The 19,109-nt window shown below is 42.6% G+C and overlaps 1 protein-coding gene across 1 annotated transcript in view; it reads left to right on the plus strand.

The window, feature by feature from the left end:
- Nucleotides 1–14,067, plus strand: part of LOC109854935 — a 38,534-nt gene extending 24,467 nt beyond the window's left edge. Inside the window, exons 2-3 of the mRNA XM_020428579.1 lie at nt 7,302–7,504; nt 11,137–14,067. Coding sequence (XP_020284168.1) covers nt 7,302–7,504; nt 11,137–12,696 — 1,763 coding nt within the window. The 3' untranslated portion in view covers nt 12,697–14,067. The remainder of the gene's footprint in view (nt 1–7,301; nt 7,505–11,136) is intronic.
- Nucleotides 14,068–19,109: the final 5,042 nt, after the last annotated feature.

The raw sequence follows: 19,109 nt of genomic DNA on the forward strand, positions 1-19,109 counted from the left end.
TAAGTTACTGATCTTAGGCCTATCTGACCACTAAGAATATTTAGCCAGTGTTGGCTAAGATTGTCTTGTTAGTATAAAATTGCAACATTGTGCCAATACTTGAAATCCATATCTGACCAATCTCGGAAGTAAGTATCGTGCCGAGCTTATGAGCCAGCGTTGGCTCGATCTAATCATTAAGCATATTCGCCCAGTACTGGCTACTACTGTCGTACCAATATCGAGCCTCGTTTGCCGATATTGACCCAATACTGGGCCGTTCGTCAATTCCTACAAGGTAATAGATTGCTAAGATATCGTCGGTGATGAGAACAATAGTAAGAACAAAATTTTTATTCCGGCAAACAACATATGTCGTGTTTGTTATTCAAATCAAGCGCAGCGGAAAACGCGATCGCGGTCCTATCAAAAACAAGAAAAAAAAAATACGTAATCCTATTTCGCACTATTTCTTCTTTTTGTGCGGCCGCAAATCTCATTATGCGGGAATTACGGGAACGTGTTTTGCCTGTCTCCCACATTTTTTTTTCCTTTTTTCTATCGCAGGCAGCCATGAAATTCTAATCTTCGTTCTCGCGTTCTCGAGCACGGCGATGAAAAGGGTCAAAGAGAAGGGAAGACGCGCGTGGAAAATCGAGGATAATTCAGCAAAATTCGAGGGTGTTTGAGATTCCAAAGATCCTCGCGAATAAATAATTCATAGAGCTTCTCCGAGGACGCCGACGTGACCGGCCGAGGAAAGGGGGATAAAAAAATCGTCGGGGTCCTGTTTGGTTGCGATGATGACGTGCCGGGACTGACAGGAGGCAGAGAAGCGTGAAGGAATGAGGTGAAAAATGAATGACTGTTGAACAGGATCTTCTCTGTTGACTGAGCGCAACGGACAAAAAAAAAACTTGTAAAAAAGTAGACTACAAGAAGAAAGTGCGACTGTGTTGTTTCTTCTCCTCGCGTTTTATTTCTCTCTCTCGGAGAACTTCCTGTAGTTGACCTCAGGATCAACTTGGGGTTCTTCTGTTAACAATAGCTTTGAACTTTTTTACTTATAGTTACATCGCATACCGGTATACACGTTTGTATTAACGTTCCATTCATTCGCTTCTTCTCGAAAAATTAGCGTAACCAGTGATTAATCGGTCGATTCAACAAACTTAATAATTCGTAAGAATCATCCGGTAGGTAAGGATTTATATATATATATATGCGTTCTTCAGACCCTATCTCAGAGTCGAAAGAAACAAACGGCTTCCCGGGTTTTACGCGACGTGAACCAACCACAAAGGGACAGACTGAAACGTGCAGCGACGCGCGTTAAGTTGCCTACTGCACACAGTCGCTCGTGACGTCCTTTGAAGTTCGTACATATTCATTAGCTGACGTATCAAGAATTCGACATTTATAGTAGTTACCGGCGCTACTGTAAGTACTACAAGTCTTACGTGCTAAGAGAAAATGAGAAGCTACTTGTACACGTGCGCGCGGTATGTGTTTCGCTGACTTATACGTCTATCTATAGAACATTTGTCTAATTTTTTTGTTAAGCGTTTATCTAACACTCATTTACACAATCAAATTTTAATTACGTTAAAATATTGCCGAGTTACGTTTAAAATATAAATAGAGTTTAGATATTAAATAAAGTTAATATAAAGTTAATATAAATAGAGTTTTTTTTTAGATATTAAATAAAGCTCGGTAAAAAATTTTCCACGTATAAAATTGTATGAACATATTCGGCACATATAAATTTGCATAATTAGATATAATAATTTTAATTTGCGTAGAAGTATATATGATTAATAATGAAGTTTGAAATAATCAGCTCCAGAAATTCTTATTAAGACAGATATATTTATGGCTGTATGGAGCGGACACGGATGTCGATGTGTGAGTTGAAAATTTAGTTTATTTCGATAAACTGTACAGTACAAAGCTTTCGACCTTTGGTTTAGGTCTTTCTCAATGTAATACTACAAAAACTATTTATCATTGTTAACATTAAACTAAAACGTCGATTTACAGGTGTCTATAGTCGAGGGTATCCACTACCCTCTTAATAGCAGCAATTTTGCCGGTTCTTTGCCTGTCGGCGTATATTTTTCTTTTATTTTTTCAGTCTTTCATATTATTTGCGAAGTATTCTAATTATATATGTGTCCGTAATAAAGTTTATTATTATCGAATACGTTACATTTTTTTATTTTCACAATGATTTCGAGGAAAAAATAAAAGACAACGATAACAGAGAGATGGATGTCATTTCTCTGCGTCGTCGTCAAAATCATAGAGTTTTAAAACAAAACCAGAGGCACAGATGGTATTGCGTATTTTCTCAGTGTTTGCTCGGGCACGTTTTTCCGCGGAAAGAGAGAGTTGCTGCAGCGCGCGACACGACCGCCGCATTGTTCTTCTGGGTGCAATTGCGCGCGGCAGAATGTCGCTCGGCTTTCCTTTTTTTTTTTTTTTTTGTTTTTTTATTCGAAACGTCTAAGAGATAAGAGAGCTTTTGCACGCATGAGAAATGCGACGTGTTCTAATCTAGTTTTGTCCATGCGCGTTTCTCTATAAAGTGTAAAATATATGTAGCGAGAAACGGCTATATTCATGTCACACCGTTTCCGTAGCGTATTTGTTAATAAACGAGTATATATATATATATAGAGAAACTCTTTATTTTTTGTAATAAACGAGTATATGAGAGAAACTCTTTAAATCACTATCTCCCCCCGGTCAAAAAATTAAATCGGCAACTTTGTATTTGTGTGCAAATGCACGGACTTTCGCGCGCTCCTACAAGCCGCCGATATGCGTGTATATATATGTATCTATGTTCATTCGAGCTTTCAGAACAGAGCGAGATGCGGGTCTAGAAACCGACTGTTTTATTTATGGATCGTTCGCACGTATGCGCGCGACATGCTCGCTTTCTGAAGCTTAATGGACCGTGAGAGCGGACACATCGCGGCTTCTTTCGAAGTGACTCTACGACTCTCAAGGGTGTTCCCGACAAGAAGCAACTTTCGTCAAAGCGTTATTTTTCCCGCACGAGAGAGCCTCCACGAGGTATATGTTTTTTAGGCCAGAAAGCCTAGAATTTATTGGGAAAACTACGTTTCGACACACGTAAGAAGTTTCTCTGTCCGCAAACACACACGTAGATCTTTCTCACGAAATCTGTCTAAATGTTTTGAAATTCGTTATTGAACAATCGCTAGACACGACGATTCTTTTCGATATATTCACTTCGACTATAACTAGGTGTTGCGAGAAATTTGACTTACCTTTTCCGCAATCGGAGCAAATAGCGTGATACATGTAATTGTTGGCGCAATCGGACGCGCCTGGCCGCTTTGAAGTAGTAAATTGAAAAAACGTCCTCTTCATAATGCTCGCCGATGAATCATGTACTTACTTCGTAACGCGTTCGTGGAAAAATCTCACGCAGTCGAGAGAGCTTTGTCGGCGGTACAGACAAACGGAATGACCATTATATAGAATGACTCACTGACGTGAAAATCATCGTGTGCCTAGAGAGAAGATACAATATAATACCGCCCGCCGCGATCGGCAAATCACATAGAATTAAAATTTCCCAAGTCGAAATTTAGCGTCTACACGTTGAACCTCAATTCCTATTTTTTTTATATAGGAGTAAGAGAGAAAATAGTATCGTACCTTGATGCTGCTATATGTCCGAAATTTTCTTTTTTCCCGCTAAAGTTTTAAAGTAGGGTTCAATTCTCAGCTCAGACTGCGCATTGCAGGTTCCGATACACACCGAAAAAATTATATTCTCGTAAGTAGAAGATTTTATACTTAAAAAATCTTCTTAAAGATTTTAGATGATATTCTTTATTTAAGAATATATTCTTAATTTAAGAATATAATCTTTTTCGATAGTGAAATATATATATGTTTTTCTATAGAGGATTTTTATATTTTAATCGGTATATATTCTTATCAATATTACTATTTAGAGGATTTTTCTCTTAAAATAAGAAACTCTTCTTGACGCCTATTTTAGTATAAAATATACTTAAAGTAAGTGGGATATCCTCAAAACAAGAATACAATTTTTTTCGGTGTAGGCTCAAAATAGGCTCTGATAGGCTCAAAGTAGGAGTAAGAAAAAAAGTAGATGCTACTTTGACGCTGCTATACGTCCGAAATTGTCTTTACTTATATCATATAATAGCTTTGTTGCAACGTTCGTTTGAAAGACGAATCTATCGCTAAACTTAGAACGGACGCTGATAAAAAATATACGCAGTTTATTAAATATATTATAAATCTTACAATCGTGTCTGCTATCGATCACGAAATGTCACCCTCATTATTAATAATTTTCGCGGAAGCTATTTGAATATTAGATGTCGCGCGATCGATGCGAAACGTTATGGAATATCCCCATGTTGCACACACGTCGGAATCACGTTTCGCGCGCGCTCGTCGGCCTCCATTAACGGAATGGACAAAAAAAAAAAAAATGTGAAAAGAATCTATGAAAGTGCGAAAATGTTTCTGCCACTCACGTCGTGTCGCCGCGCAAATTCTAATGCGTCTCGAGCAATCGTGACATCGCAGACATCAACTGACGAGATAATTGCATCCCCGACTGCGAATTTCGTCCCGCGAAAAAAGTCCCAGCGAGGACTTTCACTCCGATGATGCACTCCGCGAGATTTTCGCTCTCGGAATATATACATCGGGAGAGTCGTAAAACGCAACACCGTCGGTTTTGTTTTTAGCTCTTTCCAAGAGCTTTCGCTAACGGTTGAAAACTTGTACTTTGCTGTCGTCGAGTTCTTTTCGAACCGATCTACGTGTACGTCACGACGACGTTTAGGCGATCGCGCGTGACTTCACTATATGACCGTTGCGTTTCGCGAAAACGGACACCGTGTGAAATCGCGCTTCGTATCTAACGCCAGATTATTCGCGATTGATTCGCGTACTTTTGTCTCATATAAAAATCCATCTGTTCAAGATTCAAATGTTAATATGACGAATCACAGAAAAACAAAGTGTTGCTATTGGTCAGCAAGAAAAATCGTTGAGTCTCTTGAATTTTTTGTTTCGTCAACAAAAAACTCTCAACAGGCTTTAGCAAAGTTTTCTTTGCTGCCCGATACGGTAACTAATTTTCTGGCTAAATCTGTTTTTCTTCCGTGCACGCAAGACGAAATTTCTCTCTCGATGAGGTTTCCGTCACATTTGCAAAGTTCAAACCAAAATTGTGAAATTACGCGCACATAATCCGGGTCCATTTTAGACCGAACACATCCGACGATCTTTCGGTTCCTTGACACATTCGCTGTGTGTTAACTTCGCGGTATTTAGCGCGCTATTAGAGTTAAATGAGCCGGACGAATGAGTTAGCTAAGACGAATGAGCTCTCCCTCTCTCTCTCTCTCTCTCTTGCATCCACGGCAATCTCTCGAGACTAATTTTCTATGGGATTGGACTCTCCATTGTTGTCTGTTGCAATAAGCGGAGACAACGTAAGGAAGCGAAACGAGTGGTTGGTTACCTAACACCTCCCCCGATGTCGCGGAACAAAGGGTTTTAATCGGCGGGGGATTGTTCGTTTTCGTCCTGACGAAAAAAGAGATACTTCCGAACGAGAGAGCGAGAGAAGTGTCGTAGGTCGTTTCTCCGTTACGACATGGTATGTTCGGTGCTGCAGTCGATGTGTGTGTCGACGTTCACCTACTCAAAGCAGGAATGCAGGTGAACTCCTCAAGACAAGAGCACACAAACATTGATTATATTATATCGGTCGAAGAAATTCCAGACATCCCCTCTTGATCGAATCCTTTCCGAAAGCTCTTCCGAACATAATCGTAAAACAAAAACTAAACGCTGCTATAAATTGTGGAAAAAAATGTCTAATGGATATTCTTCTAGTTCTGAATCTTCTTCTTACGTCTTTGGCAATTAGAGCAAGTGTAGAAGCGGCGGAACGTTTGGAATTCATCGAATTCCGAGACGACAGATTCGATCGACGTTATCGAGCTACTATATACAGCGGCGACGTTAATTAATTCGCGATGCTCCAATTCCGGAGGAGATTGCGAGAATATATCTGACGACGAGAGCAATTAATTGAGAGAGATATTCGATGAAATATAACATCGCGGGAACGAATCGTCGAGATTTCTTTCTTTTTCCATAAAACATAATTTAATGGAAGAAGAGGACGGCGCGACGACGCTCTTCTTATTCGTTAATGTCTGCGAATTGCCGCAATTCCAATGAACGAGAGAGAGAGAGAGAGAGATTCAGATTGTTCCGTAGGCGCCGCAAGATTGGATGAAAGCGACGACGGCATGAATCCATTAGCACAGGAGAGGGTCGCGACGGGATCTATTCTGAGCGACGGGCGAAAATAGTCGTCTGTGAGTGTGCCACGATGAGAAACGTAGGCGTATATTTGACGCCGTTTTCGATCGATAGTTCGTTTTCAAGCCGAATGATCGGGAAGAAAACAACCGCGACGGGATATATCGATCGAATACGTTTCGCTCGCGTTTTGATGACGTCAATCTCTCGATTTGCTCTTTCATTGTAGTTTTTTTTTTGTTTTTTGCAAGGGCGGACAGTGATCTCACGTCTTAAATTATCAAGATAACGAGCGCCTGTTGCGCGCGCCTGCGCGCCTTTTAAGGAGCAATTATTTTTGAAATGGCAAAACTCCATTAGGTTTAAGGAATCTGAAAGCTATATATCGGCTAATTCCGGACGAAGCAAAATCTTGAGCCGAGAAATTCTAGAAGTCGGTTTCACGTTCCTCGAAACGCGCTGCAGTCCGACAGCAGACGTGCGCGCGCGAGCGATTTCACGACCTAAGCGTTTGGAGGAATATTCATCAAAGCTGATAAAACGCGCCATCGGCTGCGTCGCCGTGGCTTATCGCCAACTTTTGCTCTCGATCGCGGTTTAATAAACGATCCCGTACGCAGATACGATTGATTGTATTCGAGATGCGGATAGTCTCTCTTCCGCGCCGCGCTCGTTACGGATATATACGTTCGCGATAAATGCGTGAATCATCGATTCTCCTCTCTGAATCTAATCTCGAAACTTGCCGGCGCGCTAATATTAATAGCGCCGCTGCCATTTACGGCGTGCGCTATTTGAACGCGCGATGAAAACGAAAGTTTTCGTTCGACGCAGGGGGAGGGAAGTTTCTAAACACAGCGAATCGAGATTAACTTAACGCGGCTATCTAATTGCCTCAATTGTGTGATCGATAATTTGAATCGCTCTTTTTTATGTTCCCGCAATTTTGCGAATTTCAGGTGAATTGTACGTGGAGGATCTGGGCGAGAAGAGAACGGTTTCCATCAGGATGGGTTGGTTGTGGGTCGAAGGCACCCCGATGAGGCTACCACTGAGGGCGTTGAACCTACGTCAAGCACCACCCAGTCACTGCCAACCGCACACGCTCGCTCTGGGATTTACCTTGAGCAACTCGCAGGGTCGTTCGCTCGCCACATTTTGGGTAATTATTGTCGCTAATTCGAATCTTCTCATTCAATTTGTTTTTTTTTTTTTTCTACATTATCTCATTACACTTTTATTTCTAAATAAAACAAAAATAAATTCGCGATTATATAAAAATTAATAAATACGGCTCGAAGGAAAATTAAAATCAACGTGAAAACCAATGAGCCTAAGATGAAAATTATCTACATTAAAATGATCGAAACGTTCACTTAATTGCATTATGGCTGTTATTTAATTTCACGTCCACCTTTACCCAGGATCTTAGGCTCATTGGTTTTTTTCGCGATTATATGTTTAATGCTCGGTGTATGTTTAAATAAAAAAAGATAGGGAGAAGGCAATAACGAGCCAACATGTTCGGGTAAAATTCTTCTTTGTTTCGAGGGTGTTAAACAAATGTTAACAAACGTTTCGATTCGCTATGGGACACCTTCTTCGGTGTTTCAATAAAAAAAAAATTGACAAATCATGATTTCTTTGCCTTGTTATTGCCTTCTCCCTATCTTTTGATTTAAATTCGCGATATTCGTCTCGAAGATTCTATAATCCCGCAAGACAATCGGTGCGCGCGTGTATATTCTATTAGAAAGGAATTTCGCGCTGCCAATTCCCGACCAAGCGCAACAACGTTGTTAAGAGGACTAGTACGCGTGCGAGCGCAAAAGCTATATATTCGTTAATTTGGCACGATTCCACGAACGAGATCCGGCGTGTTTCTGGCTGAGACCGGCGCGCGGCGGGGCGATTGTACCAGACAAAAGAGAAGCTTGAACTAAGGAATAAGACAAGGTGGAGGAGAGGAAGAATAATATACACCGCGCAATATAATTGCATGTAAATGGCCTTTATCTCCGGCACGATCCGTTTCCTCAGCCGTAAACACTTTCACGTGCGGCAGGCGGACCGATTGCGCGCCGGACTCCCGTTTCGCTGCAACTTCTAATTACGGGCCCGCCGTCGTCGCCATTCGATTTCTAACGCGTTATACAATATTCCCGCTCGAGCGAGCGCACCTCGAGCAAATTTAACTCGTCGAAAGAGCTATACCGATCTCTAGGAAAAGATCGTCCAAAAATTCAGATCCGCGCGCGCGCGCGCGCAGATTTCTCCTCATTTTGCATAGGAGCCGTCATCCGGCCGCTTTCGGATTCGGAGGAGTCCGCACACAAAACTCGTTTTACGAGTTTCGCCCTAGCGCAGCTTCGTCGGAAGATTTTCACCTTCTTCTTCTTCCTTTTTTTTTTGTTTTCCTCCACTCGCGGAATAATCTAATTAGAGCGTGCAAGACGATCTCCCTAAGATCGATGAGATGCCGCACTCTCTCTCCATACCTATCTTGACGAGATTTGTTTCGGGCATGCAATTGTGCGAGAGATATACCATACGCGATCACAGAATAACGTCCGTTCGAATAAAACGCGAGTATATACACGAGACATCCTTGCCAAGGCCGCGGATGTCCAGGCGGCGGAGAGAAGGAGCGACGGCTCGTGACGCAACTCTTGCCCGGCCGTCGAATCGCGCGAGATCTTAATAAGGCCAGTAGGCAAGGTCAACACACCCGCTTGCCGATCCGCTTGCCGTGATAAATGCGTGGGAGATTGCCGCACCGCTCTCCCATGACCCGCCATTGTCAAGGAGTCCCACCACGTATAGACGTCGAGACGTACACAGACGTATTAAACGAGAAGATAGTTTCCTCGCTTCTTCGAACACAGTCGATCCAAGGACGTTTGTTTCGTCGTTCAATCGAACTGAGTCCTTCGACGTTGCGATCGGACGTTTCGCGTTTTTTATCCCAAGTTGGCTCAACGATGCTAATCGACGCAATTATGATAATTGTGCGAGTCCCATTGATGGGTCTATAAGTCGCGATTGCAATCGCGGATTCACGAGCATCGCGTTTTGTCTGGGACATTATATTGTACAGTACACGTATATATATATATACGCGCTATTTTGCTGTTGCAATGTTTCTCCTCGGAGCAGCTTGTTCGTAGCGCTCGACGCGCTGTGTCACGGTTTCCGAACGAAAGCGGGTTTTCCACCCGGGCTGTGTTCCCCAGATAGACAACGAACGGGCAAACCTGTTGGCGAGCTTTTTTCCAGACGACGTGCCGATATCGGCCAGTGTCGTCGAACGTGCGCGCGCGCGCGCACACACACTGCTCGCGGCGCACGAAGGTCGCCACTTGCGAGCGAGCCGAGCGAGGCGACAGGGAGATTTGTTTCCATCGAAGATGGTAATGATCGACACGCCGCCTGTGGTTAACGAGCAAATTCCATGGTGTCGGAGTCGGTCGTTCGCGCACTCGAGCGAACCGGCGACTTTCGAATCGCGCCGGCCAGCCAGCGAAATCGTGTGTCACGGTCGATCCTGCGGGTAGACAGACTTGTTCGACTACTCGATACAACATCCCGATACTCGCCCTGCGAGAATATGAAATTCGCATACACGCATAACCGTCGACGATGATGCCGACGGTCCCACATAACCGCCTACATGTCAAACCGTCTACTTACCTATCTGAAAAATTTGATATATCTGGGTTATCGATCAAATTACATTTAATCATCTTAATTCATAAACATTCGCTTTAATCGACAGTAGTTTTAAGGCCAGAACGAGATGACATTTTTAATACAAATTTTTATATTTTGTTTACGCATCGAGGTTATTATATATAATAACGCAATTAATTTCACACACACACACAAAAGTCTTTATCACAAAAGAAAACAAACTTTTCTCTATATAAAAAAATCCATATGTTTCGCGAAGTGCGCGTTTTGGAGCCGAATGTATCGTATCTATTGTTGTCTCTTTTCCGCGTTGCCGATTGGTTGGTTGGTTGATCGAGTCGAATCGAATCGGTAAGATCGAGAGAGTAAATAATGAAAAGCGATTTTGTGACAGTTCGTCGTATATGTAGAGAAAATTAAAAACGTAACTAAAGTAAAGTCACGTGACAGGAAAGAGTAGAAAAACAACACGTAAAAATAACGTGACTGTAATTTATATTATATATAACATTAAATAATACATATAATTTATTATATATTTATAATATTATACTTTTTATATTGTATTATATGTATTATATACATACTACAGAGTAATGTAACTGACCTCCGCCGCGCGACTTTGGCGGAGTCACTGACCTCGGCCGCGCGGCCTTGGCGAGGTCACTGACCTCGGCCGCGCGGCCTTGGCGGGGCACTGACCTCGGCCGCGCGGCCTTGGTGGGGGCGGGGTCACTGACCGCAGTCGCGCGACCGCGGCGGGGTCAATGACTTCGGTCACGTGATTACGGTATATATATATACATATATGCGTATGTGTGTGTATTACATATAGATATAGAATATTACATATAATATATATAATATTCTCTTTTTTACCCTTTTCCACTTCTCTCTCTATTTTTTGAATTTGATTTTCATGCGTTATTTCTGACATATACTTATTTGTTACGTGACTTTAGTCACGCGTGTTGTTTTTTCATTCTTCTTTCTTTCTTTTATTTTTTGAGTTTGATTTTCATGCGTTATTTTTGACATCTTTCGTATTTCATCTGCTTATTGCTATGTATATTTAAACACACGTCGATCTTTTTGTCTGTCTAGGCGGACACGGAACCGATCTACTGGTCCTGGGTCAGAGCGATTGCGGCCGAACTAGTCCGGCAAACGCCGTTTCGCGCTCAGCGATGCTTGAACTTCCTGGAGATATTGACCACTTGCCCGAGAGGCCCGATTCCGCTACCGGACAGCCCGACGGAAACTAGAAGACGGTCCCGCAGCGAGCTACGCTGCTGGCCGAGCGACTCGCCGATCGAGAAGACGACAATGAACCCGTCGGTGATACTCGACGAGTCCAGGAGAAGAGCGAGAAGTGAGTTACGGGGTTGGTCCAGTAGCAACTCGAGCGACGAAGATCTCTTGGGAGAATTCCGAAGTATACCCGCTATAATCAGCACCAAGGACCAACCGGTCAGTAGAGCGTGGGGTTGCAGCGAAAGCAGCGAGGGTAGTGATGATAGTCTTCCTTGGGGTGGCGTGTGTCGATCCAGCGTAGACTGCGTGGAATCCACCGTTACTTTATCGGAACCGGAAACGAGGGAACAGAGGATACAGAGGTACAAGGAGACGCGCAGACGTGAGAACGAGGCGAGAAGTCGACGGGTTCTCGAAGAGGACGCCAGGCGACGGAAAGCGAAAGCCGAAGAAAACAATAACAATCTACCGAAGATCTACAGTAGAACAAGGAGCAGGATTAACGCGACCAACGATAACGATGACCTGCGTCCAACAACGCGCTCGTCCAAGAAGGATGTGATCACGTCAATCGACGCAATAACGCGAAACTCGATAATCGACCGATTGCCTCCCGTCAAACCGAGCGACTCCAACACCGTGAGATTTACTGAGGATGTTCATCGAAACGAGGACGACAAACGAAACAACAACAGTCCGAAAAATGGAAACGGCAGTTCCGGAATACTCCGATCGGACACCAACGAGAGGAGAAGCAGAGCCAGAGAGAGAAGAATCTTTCGCGACAGAGGACAGGACAAATTGTCGCACCAACATCAACAATTGACCGGTATCACTATCGCGAATGTGGAAACTCTTCGGGAACGAAAAGAGCGTTTGGCTCTTCTCAGTTCCAGGATTCCTGTTTCCCGTCAATTGTCGTCCCAATCGTCTTCAAGATACGTAGACTGTCCGACGTTAATTTCCCCGAAATCACCGAGCTCTCCGGCGGTCTTGAAGGAACCACCTTGCGAGGAAGTAGTTGCTAAACTGCTCGAACGATGCCAGAGAGTTGATCACTACGTGCCAGTGCGTGAGAAACTCACTCTGTTTGAATCCCTCTCGAGGTTAGGCGGTCGGTTGGCCAGAAGCACGGAGGATCTTGGTCGCACGTCTTCCAAACCAAGTCCCAGAGGGAAGCAGCGTGCCAGGTCTCTTCATGATCTCAATCGAGGAGCAAGAACGGTACCCGTTAGGGAAATGTGTCGGTTCTTCGAAGGCGATTTGGAACAGGACGTCAGTCAAAGAACGATGTCTCTTGTCAAAACGAGATTTAGCGAACCAACGAAGAGCTTGTGGAAAGAATCGAGTACCAAACACGACGCAATTTCTAGCAACGCTTCAGCGCGGCGAAAACATTATCTGAAATAATCGACTTGACCATGTAAATCGATAATCTTCCAGGAGATGTTTAGACTTCGCGAACGAAAGTCTCTCAACTTGTGATTATTTATTTTTGCTGAGAGCAAAAGAAATAGAAAGAGCTCGATGATGAAGGTTTATTTATTATATACATTGAAATTCTGAGATTATGAAAGCGCGGAATATTTTTTGCACGATTTAATTATTATTATAATTCTTCCCGAACCTTTTCAAAACGAAATTAAATTGTAAGAACCTTTTTTTTTTGTTACTGCTAACGCGCACATGATTGATAGATCAGTGAAAATAAAAAATATTTATATACTCGAACTGTCAAGGTGAGGCGAATTGGCCGTAGAATTTGCGCGAGAGTTTCTCAGTCACGATGACGATTTGTTTCTCGACGTTGCGCGCGAATCGCTAACACGATCGAGTCGCGCTTATCAAGCGCGTTCGAGATTAGAGAATCGATTCTATTGATCGTTTTCGCGGGCGACGATTGTCACACTTGCGCCGAGAGAAAGTCGCGTGTACGTGGACTTTTTTCACGCTCGAGGCTCCAAACTGTGCTCGATTCTCTCGATTGCCGATTGTCGCGATTAAATCGAGGAAAGGAAAGAATTATTTTATACAACATATCTTACGAAAGTGAGAATAAAGAAAACTATAGCACAGCGAGGAGAGCACGCGATTGCAACAGACATTTTCCACCTTTGAATTAGATTTCACCTTTATTCGTTACGCGAATGTCGTTTCGGATTTGTAGACAATCGCGTCTGCTCGTATTTCAAAATACAAAGTGTAATGTTTATCGCGCACGATTGTGCGTATCAGCGAGATCGAGCGTGGCCGATCGTGACACGAAGAGAATGAGAGAAAGAAAAGCCACAAGTGAGAAGGAAAGAGAAAGAGAGAGCCGGGCAAAGAGAGAGAAAGAGAGAGAGAGAGAGGGGGGAGGGGGAGGGGAAATCGGAGAAACCGGTAATTTACGTTCACCGAGCGATTGCCGCAACGTTGAACACCTGTATGTATACAAACTGTACGTGAGTCGATCGGCGAGCTCATTTTTTTCGATTAGCCTGAATTCGATCATCCGGATTTTAATCAGGCAACAGCTCCAGATCGTTAAGTATCCAAAGAGATGAGAACGATAAAAGAATGCTCGCGGCGCGTTTTCCCGATTGCGACAAACTCATTTTGTACCTGAAATCGTTGGATTGTTTTTTTCTTATTATTATTTTTTTTTTTTAGACCGTATCGATGTTATAGTTTAATGTCTGTTACATATTTGTCGTTGTAAATAAGTGTCTAATTAACGATTTTTATATGGGATATATGTATATATACATATATATTTATAAATATATATATATATATATATATATATATATATATGTATAGATATATTTATGTATATCGTATATTGTGTCTTTTGTGTTGAGTGTGCTGTANATATATATATATATATATATATATATATATATATATGTATAGATATATTTATGTATATCGTATATTGTGTCTTTTGTGTTGAGTGTGCTGTAATATTTGCCATTATTTGGGACGGCGAGTTGCCCTGAATTCGGACATTTGGGACTTTCTGTTTCGAAAGCCAGGCCGCGAACCGCTACAGCCGACTTCCGCTTATTTCGAATAGAAACGACAATTTCCGCTCGTACGATAATTCCCCTCGCTCTCTCGTTCGTCTGATAACATGATAACACACACGCGTCTCGAAATTATACAATGTAGTTCTCTGCTCTCTTTGTCGAGACGTTTCCCGCTCGAACAGCGTCGTTGTTTATTTTTGTAATCGCGTTATATTCGTTGTAATACTCAGCGATTTTCTTCTTGCGTTACATGTACATATATAATCGTGAGCGTAAAAAAAAACAAGAAAAACAAAAAAAAGTAAAACAGAATAGAAAAAAGAATCGTATCGTTACAAATATGTCGTGAAAAAAAAATCTCAACTTATGACAGAACGATCGAGAATCTATGTGTTTCTTAATTATTCGCATATAATAGAGACTGTTGTTGTTAGAAAGTGTTCTGGAAAACTCAATTAAATTTTTCGCTCGTCATCGGCAATTCATTTTTCTTCAACCGTCGTCAGAACAAAGCGTTGACAATTTGTGATAATAGTGATTTACATTGTTATTATTATGTGTTTCAAGTTGTATTATACATGTTTGTTAAATTTGTTACATATCGCTACATGTAACGTGTTATATGTATTTAATTTATTTAACTGATTATTGTCTTCTTTGTATTGTCTAAATTTCTAAAGAGAATTCCAGAATACTGTCAAGAGAGGTTCCGATCGCCGAAAGTCGTCTGCAGCCAACGACCGTCTGCAGGGTGATTCGCAAAACATGATACACCGCGTTGCTTTTGTATAATTTATTTTGCGACAAACACGAACGACATGAACAGCGTCATTGATCGTCATCACCCGGTACGAGAGGTTGGTCGCCAAAGAGGTCTTCTAGTCCCTCGTCGGTTTAATTCCGAAAGGTTTAATTTTTTTTCCCATATGCGTAACTACCCCCGTAAACGATGTATGTACTCTGATATATATATATATATATATATATATATATATTCGCTCCCCTCCCACGAATATATATTTGTCAAACGGCACGCATCGCGTGCCGTTTCGCGGCGCAATTTCGTGGCGAAAGCCGCGCGTCTTTGTATTTATCTTTGTTGTAATAAAAAGGGACGAATAATGGCCGTTACATAAAAGTGATCGTCGTTAGAAAGCCGGGGCGCGGGCTTGACGGCCATCGCGCGCCGGCATTCTCTCTCGTTCCGTTTATTCTCTCTCCTATGGTTATTTGCGCACACATATCCTTTTTGCATTCATATTCGCGCCCACGCGAATTCACCGATTTCCCTTCTCTTCTTGTTTCTAGCGGTGCATTCCGATTCTGTGAATAACTTGCGAAATCACGGGAATAATAAATTTCGCGTATGGCGCCGAAACAAATGTCACGCGAGCGCGCGATTTCTGAAAAAAAAATCATTTAAAAGCGAGCGTTTTTTTTTTCAATTTTGGGAAAGAGCGTGTAAACACGCGCTGTGATTTTTTTTTCACGCTCGTTTGACGTTTTCATTTTCTCGAATAGCGACGTGTGTTTCATAATTTGATTCCCCGAGTTCGCATCCGAGTTTCCTTTCTGCGAGTGGCTCGAGTTTGTTCGTGAAAACCTGCTGCTAATTATCCAGTTTTCGCAAGCGATTGCGCGTGGTTCTATACACACGTTTCTCACATACGCGAGCAATATCTCTAGTGTTTTCCAGATGAAACGTCAGAAATTTTCACGAGTCGCGATTGTTGTTTGTACACACGTGAGTTTCTGAGAAAGTATCCGGCGCGCAGAGAGTCTCAGTTTTTCAGAGAAAACGAAACCTGCCGAAGCGAAATATCGAGCGGAGAAATAAAGAGCAACTCTTTTTTTTTTTTTTAATACAAATACGCCTTTTTAGTTATTTTTTTTTTTATCGAAACCGGAAGTAACAATTTGAGATCTCGGTGTCTGCCGGGCGATGCTTCTTTCAGAGTTTGCGCGCGTTGGCTAGCGTGTGTGTATTTAAGATCGACGTTTACATAATCGGCCATCGATGCGCACTATCCTGATGTTTGTTCATTTGGTTATTTACGCACGCGAACTCGCTCGCGCGCGCGTTTATATCGCCGCCGCCCACTTGTAGTACACGCGCATTACTTTGTAATTTTCGTTTCTGCGCGTTCGCGTAAAAGCGGCAGTTATCAGTCCGGGAAGAAAACCAACTGGTGGTGAGACTTGCTTCGATGTGTGATCCACTTTGCGACTTTTACGAGAACGAAATTGCTACGTGCGTGCTCGTTAGAATCGATTTGCCTTCGGAAATTCTCACATGCGGTCGGTTAATGTAAATAAAAGCAAAGGTTTCTCCGTTTCTTTTTCTTTTTCCTGCTTCCTAACGAATAAATTTTCAATCCGAAAGAACAAAAAAATTTATAATTCTTTCGATTCCGCCACATCGGAGACTTTCGCTCGTTATACGCCTGTCGAAGGCGGTTGAATCAAGATATACGCGAAATTTCGGCACGAAAATAATCCTCATGAAAATTCATCGAGACCGTCGTTCCGATGATTGTGCTTACAAAGGAAAGGAAACCTGTCCGTGCGAGAGATAAATCAATTTCTGGGTTTTTAATAGCAAATCCACGGAATGGCGGAAGAGAAATGTATAAATATACAGGGTGTCTCAGAATTGGTGTGACATATTTTGTAGACAGGTAGAAAGAATAAAACTGAGTCAAAAAATCCTATACCATTTTGCTAGATTCGTAATAGTTACCGAGATATTAATTAACAAAGATCCGCGAATGAGCGTGCATCGGGCTGTCTTACGCGCATACCTATTTACTGATCTTTGTTAATTAATATCTCGGTAACCATTGCGAATCTAGCAAAACGGTGTAGGACTTTTTGATTCAGTTTTACTTCTTCTATTTGTTCACGAGAGATGTTACACCAATTCTGGAACACCCTGTATATATGAGTGCGTATCTATATATGTACACCTCTTTCTTGGATTCGCAATCTTTTGATAATCGAGAAAAGAAACGTGATTTTAAATCGCCACCGCTGGTATATTCGAGAAATTGGCAGCGGTAGTAGTAAAATACAGGAAGACAACGGACTCGATCTCATCCAGACGTGTTATCACGACGACGACGACGACAAAAAGCGACGATCTACAGCCGAAGCAAAGTCCGCGCGCGGTGCTGCGTTCATTTTTATAATGTAACGTATTTATTATAATCCATACGTGTGCTGCGCAGTTACGCGCACGTTGGAATCTGTACGTAATACTTAGGTGCGCACACAGAAATCATGCACGCACGCACGCACGCACACACACACATACTTGCGCTACATCGTAATTCGTTTCCAGCATGTCGCGTCGCCGTCGCTTATTTGGAGCGCTTTAATGGGCAGCCGCAGCGACGATATTCAGCTCATTAATTCGAGCACGCTTTTGAGCATGCCTGACACAATCATGCGCGAAATTAGCGCATAGTGCAGGAACAGAGAAAAAGAGAGAAAAAAAAAGAGATAGTAGAACGCAGAGTATGTAGGTATATATACCGTGCCCCTCTCGTCATTTCGCGAGGCGGATTTGATTTATCGCCGACTACATCCAGCGCGCGCGAGGAAACGAAAGGCAGATCGCTATCGACATAAGAAACGAAAGGTTCTTTTGCGAAGAATGAAAAATAACATGATCGCGAATATACGCGCGTGTTAACGAAAGGTCAACACGCGCGTCGCGCGGTTTTTCAAGTTCGTTCTTCGGGGAGGTGGTGATATCAGCGTGTCTCGCGAGCGCGAGATTGCCAGCTGAACATTTAAATGTCGGCAATACCTGTGTGCGTTTCGATCCTCTTCGTCGTCGTCGTTGTCGTCGAGAAGAGATCAATCGCGATGACGCGCGGCTAAAGATCAACTCAAATAACATCCACGTGGAATAGCAGAATGAGAAAGAGAACAGAACAGAGAGAGCTCTTTATATTTAGCGCACAATACGTGTGCGAATTGATTTGTATAAAAAATAAAACGCTCTCCGATCAAGATGGACGCTTCTGAGCGCATTTGTCGAGCGCATTTCTTCTCGCGTCGAGAGTGACGTCGTTGAGTGACAGAGTACGGTTCGCGTACGGTTTTTCGCGCGCGTAACGAGCAGAACGGTCTCGGCATTATTATCGGGATAAGGAACCGTTTTTTTTTTTTTTTAGATGCGAATCTAAAGGAAAGACGACGTACGCAAGCGCTAGTTGCGTGTGTGAGAAAATACTCGCTCAACGGTATTGAATAATCTGTAAATTGATAAGTGGAACGACAACTGAGTTGAGGTTTACCCTCGAATTTGTGAAAGAATTATACAGTTATACAATAAATCACACCTTGTCGAAGTATGTAGCCGAACATCATGCGTGTGCATGGGTTTGCTCCGTTCGGTTTTATGTTCGACAAGCCAAAGAAACGCGGGTAATCGAGCGAGTGGCCTTGATAGCCACTGGTACTGGCCATGGTAAGCGGCGGTTCGAGGAGAAACATGCACGCGCACGGCGAATATTGCGACGTTCGATCGACCGAGCCTGTCGATCAATCGCCGGAACTGGCTAATCTAAAACTAGATCGTCTCTCTCTCTCTCTCTTGCGTTGCAAAGGAAGTAACTCGATTGTCGTCTTCGGAGCGCGCGCATATATAATCAGAAGTGATTTTTTTTTTTTTTTTCAATAAACTCTGTTGAAACTGAAAAAAATTAATTTGAAAAAAGCAAAAGGTGACAATAAGCGGAACAGAGAAGAAACAAACAACTTGTGCTACGTGTCGATGCGTTGATTACAATTTACAAAAATCGC

The sequence above is a fragment of the Pseudomyrmex gracilis genome, unplaced genomic scaffold (genome assembly GCF_002006095.1).
Source record: "Pseudomyrmex gracilis isolate BER0280 unplaced genomic scaffold, ASM200609v1 scaffold_75, whole genome shotgun sequence".
NCBI classification, from domain to species: domain Eukaryota; kingdom Metazoa; phylum Arthropoda; class Insecta; order Hymenoptera; family Formicidae; genus Pseudomyrmex; species Pseudomyrmex gracilis.